Source organism: Gouania willdenowi, unplaced genomic scaffold (genome assembly GCF_900634775.1).
Source record: "Gouania willdenowi unplaced genomic scaffold, fGouWil2.1 scaffold_296_arrow_ctg1, whole genome shotgun sequence".
Lineage (NCBI taxonomy): Eukaryota > Metazoa > Chordata > Actinopteri > Blenniiformes > Gobiesocidae > Gouania > Gouania willdenowi.
The window spans coordinates 532,931-554,826 of NW_021145056.1; the positions used below are offsets into that span (position 1 = coordinate 532,931).

At 37.1% G+C, this 21,896-nt stretch overlaps 2 protein-coding genes across 6 annotated transcripts in view; both read left to right on the top strand.

The window, feature by feature from the left end:
* LOC114459317 (E3 ubiquitin-protein ligase TRIM21-like) overlaps window positions 1-21,896 on the top strand; it is a 243,496-nt gene that overhangs the window by 187,544 nt on the left and 34,056 nt on the right. The gene's annotated exons all lie outside the window — the stretch shown is intronic.
* Window positions 3,113-21,896, top strand: part of LOC114459319 (peptidyl-prolyl cis-trans isomerase FKBP8-like) — a 79,592-nt gene continuing 60,808 nt past the window's right edge. Inside the window, exons 1-4 of one of the 5 annotated variants that reach the window (XM_028441612.1) lie at window positions 4,180-4,217; window positions 4,305-4,311; window positions 4,980-5,179; window positions 5,777-6,935. In XM_028441612.1, the coding sequence (XP_028297413.1) occupies window positions 5,810-6,664 (855 nt within the window). In that variant the 5' untranslated portion in view covers window positions 4,180-4,217; window positions 4,305-4,311; window positions 4,980-5,179; window positions 5,777-5,809 and the 3' untranslated portion in view covers window positions 6,665-6,935. Of the gene's footprint in view, window positions 3,163-3,692; window positions 3,800-4,179; window positions 4,218-4,304; window positions 4,312-4,841; window positions 5,180-5,776; window positions 6,936-21,896 lie in introns of those variants that run through there. The other 4 variants (XM_028441616.1, XM_028441614.1, XM_028441615.1 and 1 more) reach the window with 4 other exon arrangements.

Here is a 21,896-nt window from a genome sequence, read left to right on the forward strand (position 1 = left end):
AACGTAATGCAGTAGATCATAGCCCACCAATCAGATTAACGTAATGCATCACATCATAGCCGACCAAATCAGATTAAACGTAATGCATTAGATCATAGCCCACCAATCAGATTAAACGTCATGCATTAGATCATAGCCAATCAATCAGATTAAATGTAATGCATTAGATCATAGCCCACCAATCAGATTAAACGTAATGCATTAGATCAGTCTCGCCCAAAGTGGGGTCCGCGGCCCCCTGGGGGGCCGCGATCGCATTGCAGGGGGGCCGCAAAGTGTGATCCACAAAATATATGAATTTCATAGAAAAATATTATTTTAAATTAATTATTTAAAGTTATACATTTTTCAATGCAGGACATTATTCGGAATTATATACTGACAGTTAAACTATTGTAAGTAAATTTACAAGTCGCTAAAAATAGGTCGGAACTATAAATAATAAAATAAAGGGGAGGAATTAAAGGTGAGGGGACGCATGAACGGCGGGAAATAAGTAGCAGTCATGGACCGATGGCTGCTCGGCAAAAAGAAGTCTACTGCTAATTCAATTCAAGATTATAATCAAGATGATCATCAGGATGAGCAGACAAAAGAGCCATCAAAGAAACGAAGACAGTACTCGAGTGAGTATCTGTCGCTGGGATTTACAAGTGTGGGACCCGATGACAACCTCGCCCCGTCTGTGTCTGTGTGAAACTGGCTTTTCAGCGCTCGTGGGATTAAAAACAAAATACAGAAACAGACTGGACGTGGGGTCAGATCTTCGTCTAAAACTGACCTCAATCCAGCCGGACATTGGGACATTGACAGCAGCAATGCAGCACCATCCCTCTCATTAGGTGAGCACATCACACCACGCAATCCAAGACTAAAATAATTGTTCTTACACAGCGTTTGCTTTAGGACTTGTGTGAAAGCAAGATAATTAATTTTCTTTAAAGCTTAAATGTTCATAGTGGATCTGCGTGTTTATTTTCTGTGGGTTGCCATTTTGGGGGTGCCATGTTGGGATGTTTCCGCCTTGAAATCCCGCGTTAGTTCGTTTTTGCGGGAGTTAAACGAGAGTTTAGTGAGCTCTGCAGTGGGGATGCTTGTGTGACATCCGTGTATGATTGTCCTGCTGCTCTGAATCCAGCAATTAAAATTACTTTTGACAAACCTTCAGTAATCCTTATTTCACATCTCATCCTCACTACAATATCTTCTGGAATTTTGTTCATATTTTTATTGTAAGAATGAATAAGTTGAACCTTAAATAACACTAGGTGCTTTTGCAAGCTTTAAGACTTAATATTGTTTTCTGTAGATTAAACTTTTTTTTAAATAAAAAATATGCATTTGGATTTTCTCCTAACTAAATATTCACAGAAAAATAAACCGCTTTAGTCTTGTTCAGGGGTAGGCAACTATTATCACAGCAGGGCCACAAAAATGGGATTGTCTGATCTGAGGGCCACGATATCAACATGTATGCCAGTATTAAAAATAAAAAAACAATCTGAGCATTAACACAGGAAATAACAAAGGGTTTTGTGGTTGTTTGCATTGTTTTTGTGTAGTTTTTAGTCATTTATCTGTCATTTTGGGAATTTCTGTTGGCATTTTGTGTATTTTACGAGTCAGTGTGTGTTTTTGTTATTTGTTTTTTGCCTGTGTGTTATGTTTGCATTTTGCACATTTTTTGAGTTTTTGTTGTGTCTGTCGTTTTGTGTGTATCAAGTCTTTGTGTATTTTTATTGTTGCTTTGTGTATTTTTTATTGACATTCTGTGTATTTTGCCATTTTTTTTTTGTCTGGTTTTGGAGTTATGTTGGGCTTTATATTACTTCTAATTTCTTGAATTACCAATTTTGGTGGATTTGTCTTGGGGGCCACACAAAATTAGGCAGAGGGCCGCATGTGGCCCCCGGGCCGCCAGTTGCCCACGTCTGGTCTTGTTGCTAAAAAAATGAGTGTCACTATTGGGTGGGCCCCGAATAACTGTGAAATTTTTAAGTGGGCCCTGGCACTGCTGAGTTTGGGAACCCCTGCATTAGATCATAGCCCACCAATCAGATTAAATGTAATGCATTAGATCATAGCCCATCAATCAGATTAAACGTGATGCATTAGATTATCACCCACCAATCAGATTAAATGTAATGCATTAGATCATAGCCCACCAATCAGATTAAACGTAATGCATTAGATCATAGCCCACCAATCAGATTAAATGTAATGCATTAGATCATAGCCCACCAATCAGATTAAATGTAATGCATTAGATCAGTTTATAATATGTATCTATACTTGGAGCCTGATACATTTTTTTTTTTTTTTTTTGTTGTGAATTGAATTAATTTGTGTTATTAATATTTTTTATTTTTTAAATTTACATTTTGACAAACCTTTTATTTAATACAGATGCCTTTGTGGAAAATAAATTATATTCCAATTGTGAAAGACATAATTTTTTCCTTTTTATGGTTTCTAAATGATATGTTTACTGTATGTAAGAGAACCAACAATAACTGTGGGGGTGAAAGTAATTAGTAACTTTGACTTTGAATACTATTTAATTGAGCTAATTTTTACTTGTACTTGAGTATTTTATGTATGACTTACTTGTACTTGTACTTGAGGATATATTAGTACTTTTTACACCTCTGTGACTTATACAATGAAGCGACTTATATGTAAGTTTTTGGCCAACAGCGCCCCCTGGTGAGTAAAATGTTCATTAGTTTTCTATTGTTGTATAAGACGCTCCCTCATTGGTAGTAATTATGCCTGATGTAACAGTCTATACATACAGTATATCCACTATGAGGAGTAAAATGTGTGTTTGCATTATTTAATTTAATATATTTGATCTTCCTATGATAATATGACATACATTTAATCACAAAAGGCAACTTCGAACAGATCAATGTTGACAGGTTGTCATGGCAACTAAGGCTAAAATGGAAGCTCAATGTTGACAGGTTGTCATGGCAACTCAGGCTAAAATGGAAGCTCAAGTTGACAGGTTGTCACGGCAACTCAGGCTAGTATAAAAGCTGCAGAATCTACATTATTCAACAGAATCTCCTGCACCGTCAGAAACGACTAAAGTAGCTTTAATAATATTGATTAACGTTGACCAACGGTTGTCATCAGTGAGCAACGTTTGAGACCAAGGTGAGTTTCTAATAATAATGTCAACTTTAATGACTAATTTAGTGATTTCCCACAATCCAGTGAGTAAATATTGCTTGTTTTAATCTAAATGTCTTTACATATTAAGTCATAATCTTGTGTAAATGAACTGATATTGTAAAGATCTTTGGAACGACTCAAGCTCCTCCCACTGTTGGTGCAAACTCCATTATTGGTTATAAGATCTTCTTCGTTCTAAGCATTTGGATGATTAGGGGCTAGATTTCCAGTGCATTATACCAATTCTGGACTGGTGTGGGACAACATATATGTTTGGGACGACGCATCAATACAAAACATTTACGTCGACATTTTTTTTGCGTCAAATGGACGGGGCAATATGGCCTTTTTTAAATGTCTGAATATTTTCAAGCTGTATAATGATATACGATATACATCTCAATATTTTGCCCTTGCCTTGAGATGATGCTTTGATGTATAAAACCAGAATGGCAATATTAAATATATATTGTTGTTTTCTCTGTGATGTAATTGGGGTTTCCCCTATTATAGCAAAGTGCACCCTCGGATCTGGGTCGGTTGTGTTTGAATATGCGATCGATTGATTTGGTCTTGTACTTTCCTGGTGTGCCTAAGGCATAAAGCGGCGGTGCAGAAGGTAGATATATGTGACAGAGAATAATTACAATGACTAGGGTCATGTCTGGTGTAAACCACATGTATATTAGAGGTTGGATAGAGCTTTTGTAGTAGATTCCAGTCCTAGTTTCTAGTTTACTATGTCCTTGAGGTGGTAGATGTTATTGAATGCATTGACTGGTTGGCTAATTAGGAATGCCATATCTCGGCTCGTAGGGTTTATTCAGCTCGCGATTGACGGCTAGTCTGTTAGTTTTGTTGTTCTGTATAGCTTAATTTGGTTTTGGTGGACCCACGTTAGCTTTTGTTTGGTCTTTGTGCTGGGAATCTTTATTTGGGGGTCCGGTCCATTTGGGAAGAAATTTCTTCACTAGTTTGGTTGCATGATGATTGTTTTTGAGCAAAACTGTAATATTAGACTCTGTCTCCAACCTGTAGTTCCTTCTGTGAGGCTTTTTGGTCGTAGTAGGCTTTATGGCCCTTAGTGCTCTCTTTGAGGTGTTTTAGAGCAAACGTGAACGTAGCTTGGAGGTGGTTCTCAGGATCAATCATGTATTGGTGAGTGGTGTAGGTGGTAGCAATGTTAGCTTGTTCTGGTTGGTATAGGAGGTGTGTGGGTAGAGTCATCTGCCTGCCCGTCATCATTTAAAAAAGGTGGGATTCACTAATATGAAGCTGTACGGACACAAATGACTCAAAATAAATGAGATATTCTTTAATTCTAAGTAACTCAAAGGTTACTTTTTCTAGTAACGCATTACTTTTTGGTGTAAGTGATCAAAATAGTAACTGAGTTACTTTGTGAATGAAGTAACTAGTATTGGTAACTAGTTACTTTTTTTTCAGTAACTAGCACAACACTGGTTACAGCCGACAATAAAATTTTGGTTGTGTGTTTCTACGTCATGTTCGCCCCCTGTCCAATCAGAGCCTTCCCAACCCCCAGACCTAAAGTGGAATTAACTAAAGCCAAATAAACCAGTTTTCCATGTAAACCTCAGTTCGGGAATTACTATTACCATGTAAACATGAAGCAGAATGATTTAATGTAGAATAACTCATTCTGAATTTAAAAAAACATCATGTAACCGTGGCTACTGAGGAGTTTAGAACAACCGTTGATATGCTGGGGAAAAACTCCACATCAGAGAACATCAAAGGAACAGCAAAAAGTAGAACCAAAGAAAAAAGAACAAAAGGCAGAACTAAAAACCCAGAGCTCATAGAGCAGATACTTCCTCAGGAGAAAAAACACAGACATAGTGTGAAAGCCCAAAGCTGCAGATAGGAGAGAATAGGAAACATCTGGAACAGCCCCTGATTCAAAGAAAGACTAATACGTCCCAGAATTAACATCCTTCCCACAGATGAGACACTAATACTAAGCTACTCTTAAACAGTAAATCTCATGGTGCTACCATCTTTTAGCACAGAGGACAATCTAACAACAAGTACATTATGATTACAGTGACCAGCATTTTTTCCAATTACAATTAAATCACAATTATTTTTTTAGCCTCAGAAATCCAATTACACTTACAGTACGTTATCATTTACTTTACAATTAATCAGAAATACTGAACCTGAAATAGATAACCTAATAAAAGTTAACCTTTCTCTTGTGTTAGCTTTCTGTTAGCATCTCATATGATAACAGGTCTTAAGTCAGCTGTAAAATACACTTTTAAAATGGTAAAATGTGGGAAAGCTTGATATAAAAATTTAAATAATATTTTAACTACATATGTGTAGAACATGTTCACCAGTTTTGCATTAAATAATTGACTTTTTTATAGAATTTTAAAGGCAATTACAATTACAAAGTAAATTATCTAAACTCAACTAGAATTTAATGAGATTACGACAGCAACAGATTTTTAAAATTACAATTACAATTATAACTACACCATCTTTGTAATGAATTATCAATTACATGATTACACTTATAACTGATAATAATGGTAATCTACTTATAATATGTTTTCTTGTGTTTCAGGTTGTTTACCAAAGCAGTGACAGTGCATCAGTCATGAAGAGTGAGAATAAGATTGTCATGGATCAGTCCATGAGGAGAGAAACTCATGGGTGGTTAGATATCCTTGGAAATGATGAGATAATGAAAAAGGTGCTGCAGCCTGGAAGAGGAAGATACAGTAGGCCGCAACCTGGACAGATTGTGAAGATTCATATAGTATCACGTCTGAGGGATGGGACGCTGGTCAACGAGGACCCGGAGTTGTCGTTCAATGTGGGTAACGGGGAAGTGATCCAGGAACTGGATGTAGCGGTGCGATTCATGGAAATGAGAGAGAAGGCGCTCTTCAAGATTCGGTCAAAGGTTGAGTTTATAATTACGCTCCTGGAAGCTACTGATGCTCCAGACCTGAAGCTGCTGCCCCCCACTGAGAAGATTGATCTGGCCACCTGCAAGAAGGAGCAAGGCAATGTCCTTGATCAGCACAGAGACCTGAAGCCACGCAACAACACGATCCGCGATGAGGTCTCCACGATGATGAAGAAGGACAGTGAGGACGATGAGAAGATGTTAGAGGACCCGTCCAGCACCCACAAACATCAGGCCATGGGTGAGAAGATGTTGGAGAACCCGTCCAGCACCCACAAACATCAGGCCATAGATGAGAAGATGTTGGAGAACCCGTCCAGCACCCACAAACATCAGGCCATGGATGAGAAGATGTTGGAGGACCCGTCCAGCACCCACAAACATCAGGCCATGGATGAGAAGATGTTGGAGGACCCGTCCAGCACCCACAAACATCAGGCCAAGTCAGCATGGGGTTTGAGCTGGAAGTGGCTGCTTGGTGCCACTGCAGTAGCCATTGGCGGCATCGCTCTGTCTGTGGCCATCTATGCTAGAAAGTGATTGAAGAACTGTAGTAACGACACGACTTAAACACTGGAGCACATCTGGCAGAGCATTCTGACCATGTGGTCCATGAGGGTGAAAATATTAATCAGTTTATGACCTCCTCACTGTCACTCTCTGTTCTCTGCTATGTATGTGTGACAAATGATGTCTTCATCCTCTACAGTTACAAGATGCATTTTGTAGAGGAACAAATGAGAATTAATATTCAAAAATAAAGAAAAATGAAAATAATCAGTTGTTTAAGAACATTATCCAAATGTGTTTATTAATGTGGAAAGAAAACAAAAATATCAACATTGTCTAAAATGATATTTATTATAACACAATTCTTACAACATTTAATACCAGTGAACAATAACCAGAAATCAAAACTGACTGGAACCTGTGAGCAAACCAAACACCAAAGTGCTTTTATCAGATCCTTCACTGTGTAATGCCATTTGTGGAGCTTTGATCTAAAATTAATACTTCTAAGAAAATGTCAATAACTTCACTAAAACTGACTTTTGAAGGAAAAAATAAATGATCAATCAATACAAATATTTCCATCAAAGAAGCCACTATACCGTACTATTTGCTTATATGAATTGTCACTGACCAACCCCTATTAACAGCTTCATTTCTGTCCTGGCTAATGAAACCTTATATTTCTATTATGGGCCCACCTTAGACATAACAATGTGAACACACACTTTTCATATGAAATGTTGTGAAAACAGAAATACTGATGCACTTTTTTTCACTGTAAATAAATACACTTGACTGCATTTTTGGAACCTTGGACTACTTTTTAAGGCTACCCATGAGGCCATTCTTACAATAATGTTATGTTATGGCTAAAGGACACATGAGGACAGGAGTGGATTGTTCTGTTATAAATAACATTATATTTATTATAAAATGTGCTACTCTATAGAAAGTTCATTATTAGCTTTTTGCTGATATCTGATATCGTCCAACACTAAATTTCCAATTTATTCAGTAATGGAAAAAGAATATTTTTTTCTTATTAATTAATCAAATATTTGTTTATTTATTTATTTTATATTTTGAAAAATTAACATCATTCATATATTTTTCATTTTCATTTTTATTGTGTTGTCTTAAACAACAGCACATACAGTATTTTTTCAATATCTGTGGAAAAACCAATATAACATTTGATAATATAGCCCATCCCTAATAGAAAGCATTTATTTTGCATTTCATGCTGTGAAATGCATGTTACACAGGAAAATATAGAGATTTATGTTTTTAAAAAGATTGTTTTCAACAGCTAATTGAGAAAAAATTAATTTGTGGTTGAATTCTAAAAAAAAAAAATTGGGTCACAATTGAACGACCATGGTAAAATGTGGGTCCCAGGATTAGACCAGATGAGAACCCCTACCTTAGCAGAAACCTCTCATGTTGCCAAAGATGTAAACCATCACAGGAGGAAGGTAAACAACGATGGTCACTATTGTTTTGCCTTCCAGGCTGTTTCTTTTTTTTCTCCCCCTGCTGTTTAGTGTTGGTGTTTTTTGCATCACTTCCTTTAAGAACAGGAAGAAGGAAGTATTAGTGAGCACATGGCCCAGTAGAAGGCTGGATTTGTGGTAGGAGCTGAAGTCTCTCTCTGCTACCATCGGTTGTTTCTCCAGAAGATGCATTGCCTGTAAGTTCTTCTTTTGTTTATTAAGTTGTTTAATATATTGACATGGATATTGTTATCATAGGAAAAGTAATGTTTATTTTGCATGTTAATTGTTTGTATTTAACATAGATTAATGCCTTTCATTTAAACAATGAGTACATATCTTTAAGCGTGAAGTAGTTGCTTGTTTATTTGATGATTGAAACTTGTCTTTGTAAAAAGGAGGTTTTGTTAATTGCAATGTATGTCTATATTTTCAGTTTCACTCCTGATTCTTAACTTCATGCACATAGAGTCTGCAATAAACTAAGGAGCTTGAACGCTATATCCTGACTCCAGTGTTGTTTTGTACGGAGTTTGGCTGGCTGTCTAGTTGAAGTTTCAACACATCAGCGAGGACAGTACAACTATCATGTTGTTGGTGATGATCTGCAGAGCCTTCTTCTTCATTGGGTGGAGACCCGTCCTTCCACTGTCAGACTTCCTCAGCGTCCATAGTACTGAGGAGTTACAGATGATGATGACAGGGAGAGCTATGACATACATAAACATGGTCCAGGGACTGTGGTTCAGCTCATCTATGACTGTGGAAATGGTTCCTTTAGCTAAAGTGATGGCCCACAATGCAGCAGCCATGAGGATGCCAACAGTTGGACTCCTGTGGGTGTGATAAAAGACTGGGTGGACCACTGCCAGGTAGGAGTCAAAACACATGCAGGCCGTGAGGAGAGGTCGTCCAGTCAGGTTTAAATCATACAGAAAGTCACTCCACATCTGGACAGGCTGGAAAAGCCAGAAAAGGAAGTTAAACAACCCAAGAGGGATGAACAACAAGAAGAGCAGGTCCATGATGGTGATGTTGAGCATGAAGACATCATTAGGGGGTGACATAGTTTCCTCTTTTGTGTCTTTTGAACAATTCCCAGAGAATAGCAGCACAAGCAGGACATCCAACCACAGAGAAGAGAGCGCTGAAGGTCGTCCAGACTGTAATGTCTGCTATCATGTCCCCACAATGTCCACTTTCCTCTGGTCCTTCACTGCAGTTGGACGTCACATTGTGAGAGTCAGGATAGGGAAACATTTCAAACCTTTTGTTCTCTGATAAAATATAACTGAAATAAGCCAGTCACCATAGCAACACAAAATATCCTTCTTTCTTTGATGATTTTCCTCATTTGCACCTGATCACAAGGATCTGATTTTCCCTTTGATTCAGATACTGTAAATATTTGGTTCAGATGTATTGTATGGAAATGTATATTTAAATATGTGTAACCAAGGATTACTTTTCAGATGCTGAGTTGAAATTTACATGTTTGGTCCAGATGTTTTTGGTTCAAATATCATCAGCTTGGGATCCAGTAAAACCAGGTGGAGGAAAAAAGTAGCTCAACATGGAGGAAATAACTTTTTATTCAAATAAATCTGAAACAAAACCGACATTAATAATAAATAGTCTGTTTATAATCATAACTACTCCACCTGCAGGTGGATCACAGACTTCCTGTCTGACAGGAAGCAGCACGTGAAGCTGGGAAAAACCATCTCTGCTTCCTGGACCATCAGCACTGGATCTCCTCAGGGCTGTGGTCTTTCTCCTCTGATCTTCTCCCTGTTCACCAACATCTGCTCCTCCTCTCACCAGGTGGTCAAACTCCTGAAGTTTGTGGACGACACGACCATCATCGGACTCATCTCTGATGGAGACGAGTCCACCTACAGGTGGAGACAGACCGACTGGTGTCCTGGTGCAGCCAGAACAACCTGCAGCTTTAAATCAACCCAGTCTCACAGATGTTCATGCATTAGCACCACAACAGTATATCTATTATTTCATGCTATTAGAGCATGAATAAAGTGTTGTCTTCATGCAATAACAGCACGATGTATTGCCGTGCATTAACTGCACAAAATTCAGTGGGCTGAAGTCAGGTCATGTCACTGCTGACTCATCAAAAGCAAGGGCAAATTGCTTTATTTGAAGATAGATTGTGGCTTAAGAATTGTTTTGATGACGTTTCTAGTGAGAAATGTACCTTTAACTTTCATAATATCCATTTGGTTTATGTAAACTATCTGTATTTTTTCTGATACATTCTGTGGTTGCTATGACAACCTATATAGAGGCCAAAAAATGTCAAACCAAAAGCAGATAAATATCCATGCACAGGGCGATTGGATGTTTTTTCATTATAATCAATATTTTTATTTATATTCCTTCACATTTAAATGTGTTCCGACACGTCACGTCAGGTCACATGACCACCTGTCAACCCTTTGTAAACAGCAATATTAAGAGAGATTGTGGCTTTAGCTTTGTTTTGATGACATTTCTAGTGAGAAATGTATCCTTAACTTATATAATATCTATTCAGTTTATGTATAGGATCCATAGTTTGTTTGTTTTGGCAACATTAATCATGCTTTATGCCGTTGCTATGGTGCTAGCACGCTAAGAACGTACTGGAAGTGACTTTTTTTTTTTTTTTTAAGGAAGAGATGTTGAATTAGGTTTTAACTTTTTAAAACCCTGAATTATTTACTTTTTACCATTATTATTATTAATATTATTATTATTATTATTTATAGTCATTCACATTTTAATATATTTCCACACCTCGAGGCTAAAGTTTAATTTAAATCTGTTTGAAACCTTGTAATAATGGAACAATGTGAATAAAGTTTTTTTTCTTCAAAAAAAACGTGTTGTGCCTTCACATAAACTATATTAATAAAGTAAAAAAAAAAACTATTAAACATGCACTGAACAATATATATTTTAATCTGTTTAAACAAACATTTTAAAAGATATTTTACTTATTTCTATAAAAATGTTTTATTTCTGTTAAAATTCCTTTCTTCATGCAGAGTTCAGCATGTGTTTCATCGTCACATTATCTTCAGGAAATAATTATTTTTTGTTTTTTTTCTAGTTCGGTGTAATCTCTAGTTGTGTGTTAGTAATAAATACTAATACTTTTGGAGGGTCAATATTTTTAGCACGGCAGATTATATATATACTGTATAAATATATATATATATATATATCTGTATATTGTTTTCTGAGTGAATCCATCTGTTGTGTAACGTTACAAAAACTATTCCAATATGACAACAAAAGGAAAGCACGGTGATCAAAGTCATTTATTTGTTAATGTGAGAGTTCTAAGATCTTTGTTACATCAACAATAAAATGGTTCAGAAACCGACACATTTCAGAATAATTGTCTTTTTTACATCATCCACACTTTAATTAAAACTAAAAATCATCTCCCTCACTTTTTACAGAGGAATTAATTGTTGAGAATGTATTGATCCAGTTAGGTTGATTGAATGGTGATCAGCCAATCACAGCCAGCCATTTGACAAAGGTAAACAAAGAGTTAACAGTGATGAGTAAAGTGATGAAAAATGAATAACAAGTGGTAAAAAATGGTCCAAATGTGGCAAGAAAAGTGTCTAAAATGGACCAAAAACAGTCAAGAGTGGCAAAAAATGACAAAAAAGAGGAAACAGGTGGTATGAAATGGCTACAGGTAGCTTAAATGAGCAAAATGTGGAACAAAATGTAGGAAAAAAGGAAACAAGTGTTATTTATTTTGCCAATGGTTGATTATTTGGATGAAAAGTGGTTAACAATGGTTAAAGAAAAGACAAAAATTAAATAAAAGTGTCAAAAAGAACTTAGAAAAATGGACCAAAAATAGGACAAAGAGATATTTTTTGGCAAAAGAAGCTAAAATCTGAAAAAACAAGAAAAAGTGTCAAATTTTTTTTTTTGGAAAAGGGATAAAAATGGGACAAAGGAAGTTGTAAAACAGCCAAAATAAAAGGATAAAAAAAAAGGGTTTGAAAAGTTTCCTTTTTTAAGATTTTCTGGGGGAATAATAATTAAAATGAAGACATAAAGAGCCACATGTTGAGAATCACTGACTTAATAACAGCTTTATCATGGTTTTAGTAAATTAATTTAATAAACAAAACCCTTAGAACACCCTCACTTTATAAATCTTCATCATGATGATGATGATGATGTACAGGTTTGTACAGGGTCTCCTCAGTCCAGATGTTGATGAGCTGTAGGGGGCGCTGCTGCTCCTGACGTTGAGCTCAGTAGCCAATCCTCTGGCTCTCTGGTAAAAGAAGAGGGAGAGTTGTGGATCCAGCAGAAAGTTGTGGTAGATGGTATCCAGACGTGTGCACAGCTACAGCTGGGATCTCTTGTTGATCAGATCCATGGCTGCAGCCAAAGCCAGGTGGTAGTATCCGACAGCATCCAACGGTTCCTGGACAGGTGAGTATGGGCTCAGATTAGGCTCACACACATTGTGTGTGCACAAAAAACTGTGTGTGTGTTACGCTAGGGCTGTTACTTTAACGCTTTAATTGTGATTATCAGATCCGTGCGTGTACATGTAGAATGATCCTTTGTGAGTTATAAACATGACAAACAGCTTCATGTGTCGCTACATGCTACGTCCTGGTTGAAGCTACACTGTTTAAGGCTCAAACATACTCAGACAGACACCAGCGAAGCACCAAATAAATGTAAAACTCAGATTTTACCCAGATATACATGGACAGTTATTACATACACACAGGCAGCATCAGGGGCAGCTAAAGGGCTGCAGGGGTCCTCAGGTAAAGACTGGAGCATCCGTCCAGATCGCCTGTATTAAATAGATGGTGAGGCTGATGTATGTCTTTCTGGATTATTCAGATTAAAAAACCCGTGAACATCTGGAAGTCCCTTTGTGTCCAAGTGTGCAACAGTTATTACGATAGTATTGATTAAAACTGAAAAAACAACAGAAAATCTCCCTACGTTGCTGAAAACGGAGCGTAGGGGGCACCATCACTACAACATTGGGGTCCCCTACGCTCAACAGCACTGGAGAAAACCCTGGGAGCAGCTGCAGGATAATCCACAACACCAGTGAACAGGTGAGTTCATAAAATCTCTTAATAAGGAAGTGAAGTTTAATTATTAATAACAGTAAACAGTTTAAGCAGCTTTCATTCACTGTTTATCACTGTTGAACATATCAATAGTACCATCTGATGGATATCCACAATCTAGAAGTGATGCTGATTGGCCCCAAACACAGTCAATACAGGGTCACAATGAGTCTGTGTATCTGGTTTAGTTAGTGTTCAATGACGTGTGAAAGTCAAAGTGAGTCAGGTCACACAGAGAGGAGAGGGTGAACAATTAACCACCTGCACCTGTGCTGCCTTCACTCAACCTGGGATTTTCTGCCTCCTGCTAATGGTTGAATATATTCTACTGTAAAGAGGAGACTTTGATAAAGAAGTGTTTTAGATCAAACTAGTTCAGCTCTTTCTGATCAATCTAAGCACTCTTCTAACCTGGATATCAGGGATCATATGTTAGGGTTTCCTATAGAGACTCTATTTTCCCACACTCTCCTGGGGAAAGTGAATGCACCTCATAATGAAATGCAGAGCAGCTGATGGAGAAGCTGTGAGATGTTACAGAAGCTGAGCTAACATGCTAATGAACCCTTGTACTCTCCTTTAATATTGTAGTTACTGGTTTTCTCATTGTATTATTATTATTAATTAATTTCCCTTCAGAGATCAATATCATGATTATATTATTCTTTTATCTTAGTATTGTTGTTATTACTATTATTATTAATGCTATATTATTAGTGAAGAACGACACATACCACTGATTTAAATTAATTTCACAAAACATTTGAAAGGAATTCAGTTTTTGCATTAAAAATCATTTAAAGTACTGTGACATTTGGCAAAAGGAGAATTAAAAGACAAGCACTTCTGCACTGCATATAATATCAAGTAAATAAAAAGAGAGAGAGAGAGACTGTAAACACAGTCATAAAGAAGTGTATGTGTTATAATTATATAGTTACAATCATAAGGAGAGTTATTATATATTGCTGACAAACACTTTCCTATTTCTATTTCTAGTGCTTCAATCCCTGACATCCTCCATCACTAACCAGCTGACATCAGACCAGTCCTCCAGGAATGGTCCCAGTCCCCCAGGAATGGTCCCAGTCCTCCTCCAGGAATGGTCCCAGTCCTCCAGGAATGGTCCCAGTCCACCAGGAACGGTCCCAGTCCACCAGGAACGGTCCCAGTCCACCAGGAACGGTCCCAGTCCTCCTCCAGGAATGGTCCCAGTCCTCCTCCAGGAATGGTCCCAGTCCTCCTCCAGGAATGGTCCCAGTCCTCCAGGAATGGTCCCAGTCCTCCAGGAATGGTCCCAGTCCACCAGGAACGGTCCCAGTCCACCAGGAACGGTCCCAGTCCACCAGGAACGGTCCCAGTCCTCCTCCAGGAATGGTCCCAGTCCTCCTCCAGGAATGGTCCCAGTCCTCCTCCAGGAATGGTCCCAGTCCTCCAGGAATGGTCCCAGTCCTCCAGGAATGGTCCCAGTCCTCCAGATGAGCTACTCTGTGTCTGAGTTTAACTGACTCTGTGCTTTTAAAGCATCCTTGTTGTTCTGCTGGTTCTCCTTCACTGAGTTCTAATCACTGCTGGTCACATGGAAAGTTTACAATCTATTCACATGGTCCAACCTGTGGAACAGCACATCTATACTGTAGCTCTACCACCACCTCCTGGCTCTATATAGATACTACATTTACCTGCACTTATTACAAGATGTTTAACTGATAATATCATCTGTTTTAATGAAATTATTGATTCTTAAACTATAATTGCTTCACATACTAAAAGACTTGCTAAACGCTGACGCAGCATTTGATTCTAAGCTCATTTATAACAATATGTCCCACTTGTCATTACAAGGTCATATATTAACTGCAACAAGCAGGAACTCCTTTAATGGAAACAGAAACCACCTAGTCATATCCTGAACACATGAATGACAAATGCAATAATGACAAGAGAAAACACAAGTTTGGAAAAGCCAAAGCACAGAATAATATACATATAAAAAAATGTTTAAATTTCAAAAACGGTAAAAAAATTATAACAATGCATCAATTTCATATACTTTATATACTTTATCATAGACACTCAAAGTCACTTTACAGAATTAAGGGATTATTCTTTCACTCCACACTTAGTGGTGGTAAACTACTATTGTAGCCACAGCTGCCCTGGAGCAGACTGACGGAGGCGAGGCTGCCATAGTGGGCATCGGCCCCTCTGACCACCACCAACTCTCACTCACATACTAGGCAATGTGGGTGAAGTGCCTTGCCCAAGGACACAATGACAGATACCACTGAGGTGACTGCCACTCCACTGTGGCACCTGGAATTCTCAGTGGTCTCCATCCACCTACTAACCAGGACCAGACCTGCTTAGCTTCTGAGATCTAATGAGATCAGCCAATGACAGGCTGGTGTGGCCAAAAGGTAAGGTATTTAAAGTACCTGGAAAAATTAACATGCTTTAACTTTTTATTACAACCAAACCAGAAAACAACACTATAGAACAAAAACATACGAGCAAAAAGGGTAAATAACAACACCACCACATTATGGTACTTCAGAGGAGTTCATTACATTTTAATAATATACTTGTCTTAATTAGATGTTTAAATCTTATATTTGCTTTACATTCTTTTAAATCCTTGCTCAGATTGTTCCATAAAGACACCCCTATTACAGAAATGCAACACTCCTTTAACTTTGTCCTAAACTTTGGTTTCATAAAGATCTCTTTTCCTTTTAAATTATACTTACTTACTATTTTTACAAATCTGACCTGGAGATTTACAGGAAAGATTTTTTTGATGTGCTTTATGCATAATTTGCAAAATACTATAATCTACAATGTCACTGAACTTCAACATTTTTAACTGATGGAATAATGGGTTTGTTGGATGTTTATATTGTGTTTTGCTTATTATTCGTTTGGCTCTTTTCTGTGATATAAAGACTGACTGGATGTTTGTCTTACAGGCATTTTCCCAGACTTCTACACAATAGGTCAGATAAGGAACAATCAGACAGTTATATAACATGAACAGTGCTTTGTTATCCAATAGATCATTTACTTTATGTAGTACAGCTATTGTTTTTGATATTTTCATATTTGTATAATTTATATGTGATTTCCAGCTCAAATTCTCATCAACCATAGCACACAAAAAATTGGTTTCCCTTACTCTATTTATTTCAATATCGTGTATAATATGCAATATCTTTCCTTCTGTTACTGAATACCATAAAGTTTGTTTTTCCAAAATTTAGTGACAATTGTTTAATGTCAAACCAATTTTTTCTTTTTTAAAATTAATTTTTAACTACTTCCAACACCTGTGTTAAATTTTCCCCAGAATAAAATAAAGTAGTGTCATCTGCAAAGAAAATACATTACACATACATATGGTGGTGTATTGTATAAATATTGTCAATCAATGCAGTTATTGACGACAAATGACCGAAAATCCCAGTTATGTCACGAGGAATCAATGGATTCGAATGGCCCGCCACTAACTTCCGGGAACAAATTCTGTCTTCCGTGAATCACGTGACGGTCGAGCATTTTGGACTTCCGTTGTCGCAACTCTGGTGGAACAGTTGTGTCTTTAATGTAACTCAGCCCTACTTCCTCCTCACCGCTGGAGGATCCACCGATTTTTTTCTCCGTCTGATTCCAGGACGCAGGGAGCCGCCATGGCGTCAGGCCTGTCCAGTGTTGCTGTGCTGGTTTTTTACGTTATTTATTTCCCCTCTATAACCAGTAAGTGTAATCTGTTATTCAGACATTTCCACATTTCTCTGTGACTAACTGCGAGTGGACTGAGCTCCGTGGCGGAGGTCATGTTGAGACACCACACGCTCAGGGTGATGCCAGTGACGTCATTTGCAGTAAACCGAAAGTGTCATAGTCAAAAACACCAGACTTTTAGGATTTAGGCCAGCATTATTACAAACTGACTCTCTCTATTAGGATGCAGTAATTGTAAAAACATTGCTAATGTACATTTTCTAGCGAAAGTGTTACGAAGAATATTTTTGTTTTGTATTTTTGACCGATACTTTGTTTTGTGACCTAAGTTTGGCTGTTTGAGTGAATAATACACAGCTTTTATGCTAAACTGTCTTGACGAATTTTAAACACTAGTTTGATCTTTCATAAACTAAACCAAACATCATCATTTTAGGTGATTAAATACAAAATGGTTCGCCAAAAAAAACAAACAAAAACTTGTGAAATCTCTGCAATTATGAACCTGGATGTGTAATAAACACTCAAAAACAAACTTGACATTAAAATTATCAACCTATGATTTTTTTTTAACCTTTTTACTGTATTTCAACAGAGATCAATAGGGCCGGGAATCTTTAGGTACCTCACGATTCAATTACGATTATATAGACTATCGATGCATCTAGATACACTGTTTTCACAGCATTTCTTTGTTGAAAGTGTCTAAAGGTACGTTAACGTAGCCATAGCCCCCAGGACTATTGATACATTTCTGGAGCTTTTCTACATAACGTGGGTTCGAGTCCCACGTTTGACAAAATATTTTTGACGAATTGCTGTTTTAAAAACAAATCAAAAACATCACAGGTAACAGTGACACATTGAGCTCTTTACCTTTTATTAAACCAGCTGTAAACTGCTCAGTTAGAACTGCGTGGGCTGTTCTAAATGATATATATATATATACGGTTTATAATATATACTGTATGTAATAAACAAAATCAGCAGCTAAAGTACCATGGTGATTTTCAAGTACCCATCAATCTGTTAAAATATCCTTATCATAGAGTGTTTCTTGTAATTTACCATTTTAATAAACAATTATTTGAAATACACGCATCTATTATTGATTACTTTGTCTGAATGATCCACCCCTAGAGATTGATGTTATGTTTTGTTCGGTTTGCCCATATTTGACATATTATCATGTATGATCATGATTCAGATTATCTTTTTTCCTGCAGCTCAAAAACAGGATTTTTGAATTATTCAAAGCCCTTGTTTATTAGAGTTTACAGGAGAAAAAAAAGAGCAGTTTACACAATAAAAAATAAATGAAAACTCAACATAAAGCATAGAGTTGATTGTTATAAAAACAATAATAGTATTAATAATAGGAAGTCATTCTCAATGCTATATACAATATATACAAAGTTAACCATTGTTTATATAAAATAAATCCAGTGTGTGATCTGTGATGAGCTCCTGTTCTCTGCACTTTATTACATTTGTTGTCCGAAGCAGGGCTTTCATTACATTCATGGCTGTGTCTACTGTTCCTCAGCTGCAGAAAGGGAATGCCACTCCTACACAGATCTCCATGGAATATATCACCATTCCAAGAGGTGCAGCTCCTTCTGCTGTGGTACCTGTAACAGTCGCTACTGCTGCTCAGACACTTTTTGGAGATTAACTGATGATAAACAAGACGATTCGTACTGTAATACTTTTTTTTTTTTTGTCTCTCATTGGATTTTTAAGCCAGTAATTCTGCAATGTGTGTGCTATAATGTCTCCCCTCCCCCCTCCTCCTTACAGCAGTGATATCTCAACGTATTCCTATTCATTACCGTTGCCAATGATTGTTGGGATCGTTGCCTTTATTATCTTGTTGCAGCTCATCATTTTCTGCTGTGTGTGTCCATGTTGCTGCCTTTACAAAATGTGCCGCAAACCAACAGGTAAGTGGTCCGCTACAGCTATTTCAACACTTGTTTGTTTTTCTTTGTGGGCGATGCTTTTTTATTAGGGGTGGGAATCACAGGATACCTCTATGCGTTACATGGTTCACGATACTGATATTATCGTGGTTTGGTAATCAGAAAGGGTTTTTTTTAATCGCCAAGTGCAGTTTAAAAACAGTACAAGGAATTTAAGAAGACATTATAAGCCTTTTCACACTCTGGAACTGCGCATGCGCGACAACGCAAACAAGCTCGTTCCCTCTGTTGATAATTCCAACCTAACAGCATTTGTAATTTTATTCCAGAGAACTTTACGGCCTTTGGTACGAAGCTCGATAATTATATCCTGGATTAATCTCCGTTAGCGGGCTTCACCTAACCAAACAGTCCCTGTCAGGGAGGAGCTGTCCTACGAATGTCGATAACAACACGCTAATTTAAGCCAAGTGTATTTAGCCTCAGTACATGCGCGTTCACATAAAAGGGGAGGAGATTGCATCATCTGACCAATCATTACAATGGAGAAAACTGGCAGAGCGAGCGTCTTTACAATTTGAGGAACAGCTTATCATCCTAAACAAATGACTTTAAATTCATGATGACAGCAAAGAGCAACACTGTTAGTGCAAGGCGCACCAGGAGGCGGAGCTTTTATACTCACTCAGATCTGATCCACTTCATAACTTGGACCAGGTTAGGTGTTGCTTAAGTTTAAAATGATGAATAATTAAAATCCATAATTCAGACCGTGAGAGGGGAGTGGTGGTTAAGGACGCTCGGCTTGTAATTGGAGGGTTGCCGGTTCGAATCTCACCCAGGCCATCGCTTTGGGATGTTGAGCAAGCTCCTTAACCCCTAACTGCTCCCCAGGCACCACAAATGGCTGCCCACTGCTCCTCAGGGATAGGTTAAATGCAGAGGACAAATTTCATATATGTAATAACATATTTGACAAATAAAGACGTAAGCCCTGATTCAATTATTTAAGATATTCATCCATTGGATGGGATGATAAACGCTCTGATCAGTTTCCCTTTATTGCAGCACATACGTTTTATCACACACACTGGGATGAGAGCACATTGATTACGATTTTACATTGCACAATTTGATTTGTTTTACTCGGTGGAATTGAGTCATTTGACTCAATTCCCGGGAACGTGGTACATGCTATTCAGCGCGGAGAGGTTCTACGGACCCGGCCATAGTTCATCTGAACTTCTTTATTAAGCTGTTATTTTAATTAGATTTATAAATTTGAAGGAAGTGCACAAGATGCAGACTAAACAGGTCAATAAGTGACACATCCAAGTTTACAGATGAATAATTATTTAACAAACCAATCTTTTTCAAGTTTCTTTTACGTTCAGTGGTTAAAAACTTTGCACAATGATCTAAAGTCCCTTTATTCCAGGTTGGCATAGTTCTTAAGCAACTTTAGAGTAGTTTGATATCAACATTATGTCATTTTTACCTTGGTATTCGTTGCCTTTCATTAATCTCGTCTTTTGAAGACAATTTTAAGTAGGGTACAGGGTACTCAAACATTTACTTTTTCGATTTTTATTTTTACATAATTGACGAAAGGGAATGAAAGTGAATAAATGATCACTTTCTCTTGACTGTGGAAGCAGTTGCAGACAATGTAGTGGATGGCTATCACCACCAGATGTCATCACTACAACAACAGACTACTATTTTTCTACTCATCATATAGTTGTGTACATTTCATGATTAGAAATACATTTTGAAATTTTGTACTCACACATAACACAGGCAATGCACAAACTGAACACAGCAAGACACAAGTAGTTAAAAGCAAGACTGCTTCTGAACAAGACGCTAAAATAATCAGTCACCATTGAAGACAAGACTGCTTCTAGAACGGTAAGACACTTCAATAATAATAACAATAATAATAATAATTATTATTATTATTATTATTAGCTTGCTTCATCAGGTATGTTTACTCTGCTTGTCAAACTCAAGGCCGGGGGCCAAATATGGCCTTTCAGACCATCTAATTCGGCCCACAGGAGAAACCGAAAATGACAGAGAAAACATGAATTATTGTGTAAATTACCAAATTATTCAGTTGCAAATTGTTGTTGAAAGAACAAACTTTTTCCCAAATCCTGCAATTTTCCCTTAAATGATTACACAAAATCTCCCCAAATTAAATAATAAAAAAAAAATGGTATAAAAATCAAAGGTAATTTAAAGTATTTGTCACTTATTGCTAAGATAATGTTGATTGAGTCCTAACTTGGGCTCATTAATGAAGAAATTGTTCATTTTTTCCACCTAAAACGTGCGTCCCACTTGTCATCAAACTGGTCTGTATTTGTCCCGTGAACTTAAATGAGTTTGACACTCCTGCTTTACTCAGTAACACTTTAAAATAATACCAACATGTCCAGGGTGACCGTATTTTGATTTCTAAAAAAGAGGACACTTGGTCAGACCTCAGCATAATCAAATTATTCAATGTTTATTTTAATTTTAAATTAAAATATTCATCTATTTTGTAATGGCAAAATGCAATGTAATAGATAAATAAGTTGTTATTGTTTATAAGGTTAAAAAATGCATTTCAAAATGACAGGCTTTACAAAATGACAGAAGTCAATCATCTTTATTATGCATTATAACAATTGGCCTTTGAGCTCCTGAAATCTCACGTATACCTTCTTAACAATGAGAAACTCCTCTTAGAAATTAAAAAAATAAATAAAATAAAAAAAACTCAAGGCTTACAGAACAGTAAATAATCAATAAAAGGGACATATTGTACCCATTTCACCTTTTAAAAGTTTCCTGTGGTCTAATTGACGTATATGTGTTGGGGTTTGGTCAAAACATAACATAAATCAAGCAACAGGGGAGGTTTAATACCATGTATAATCCAGCTCTTTCAGAGCGCTCCGTTTTGAGGGGTGTG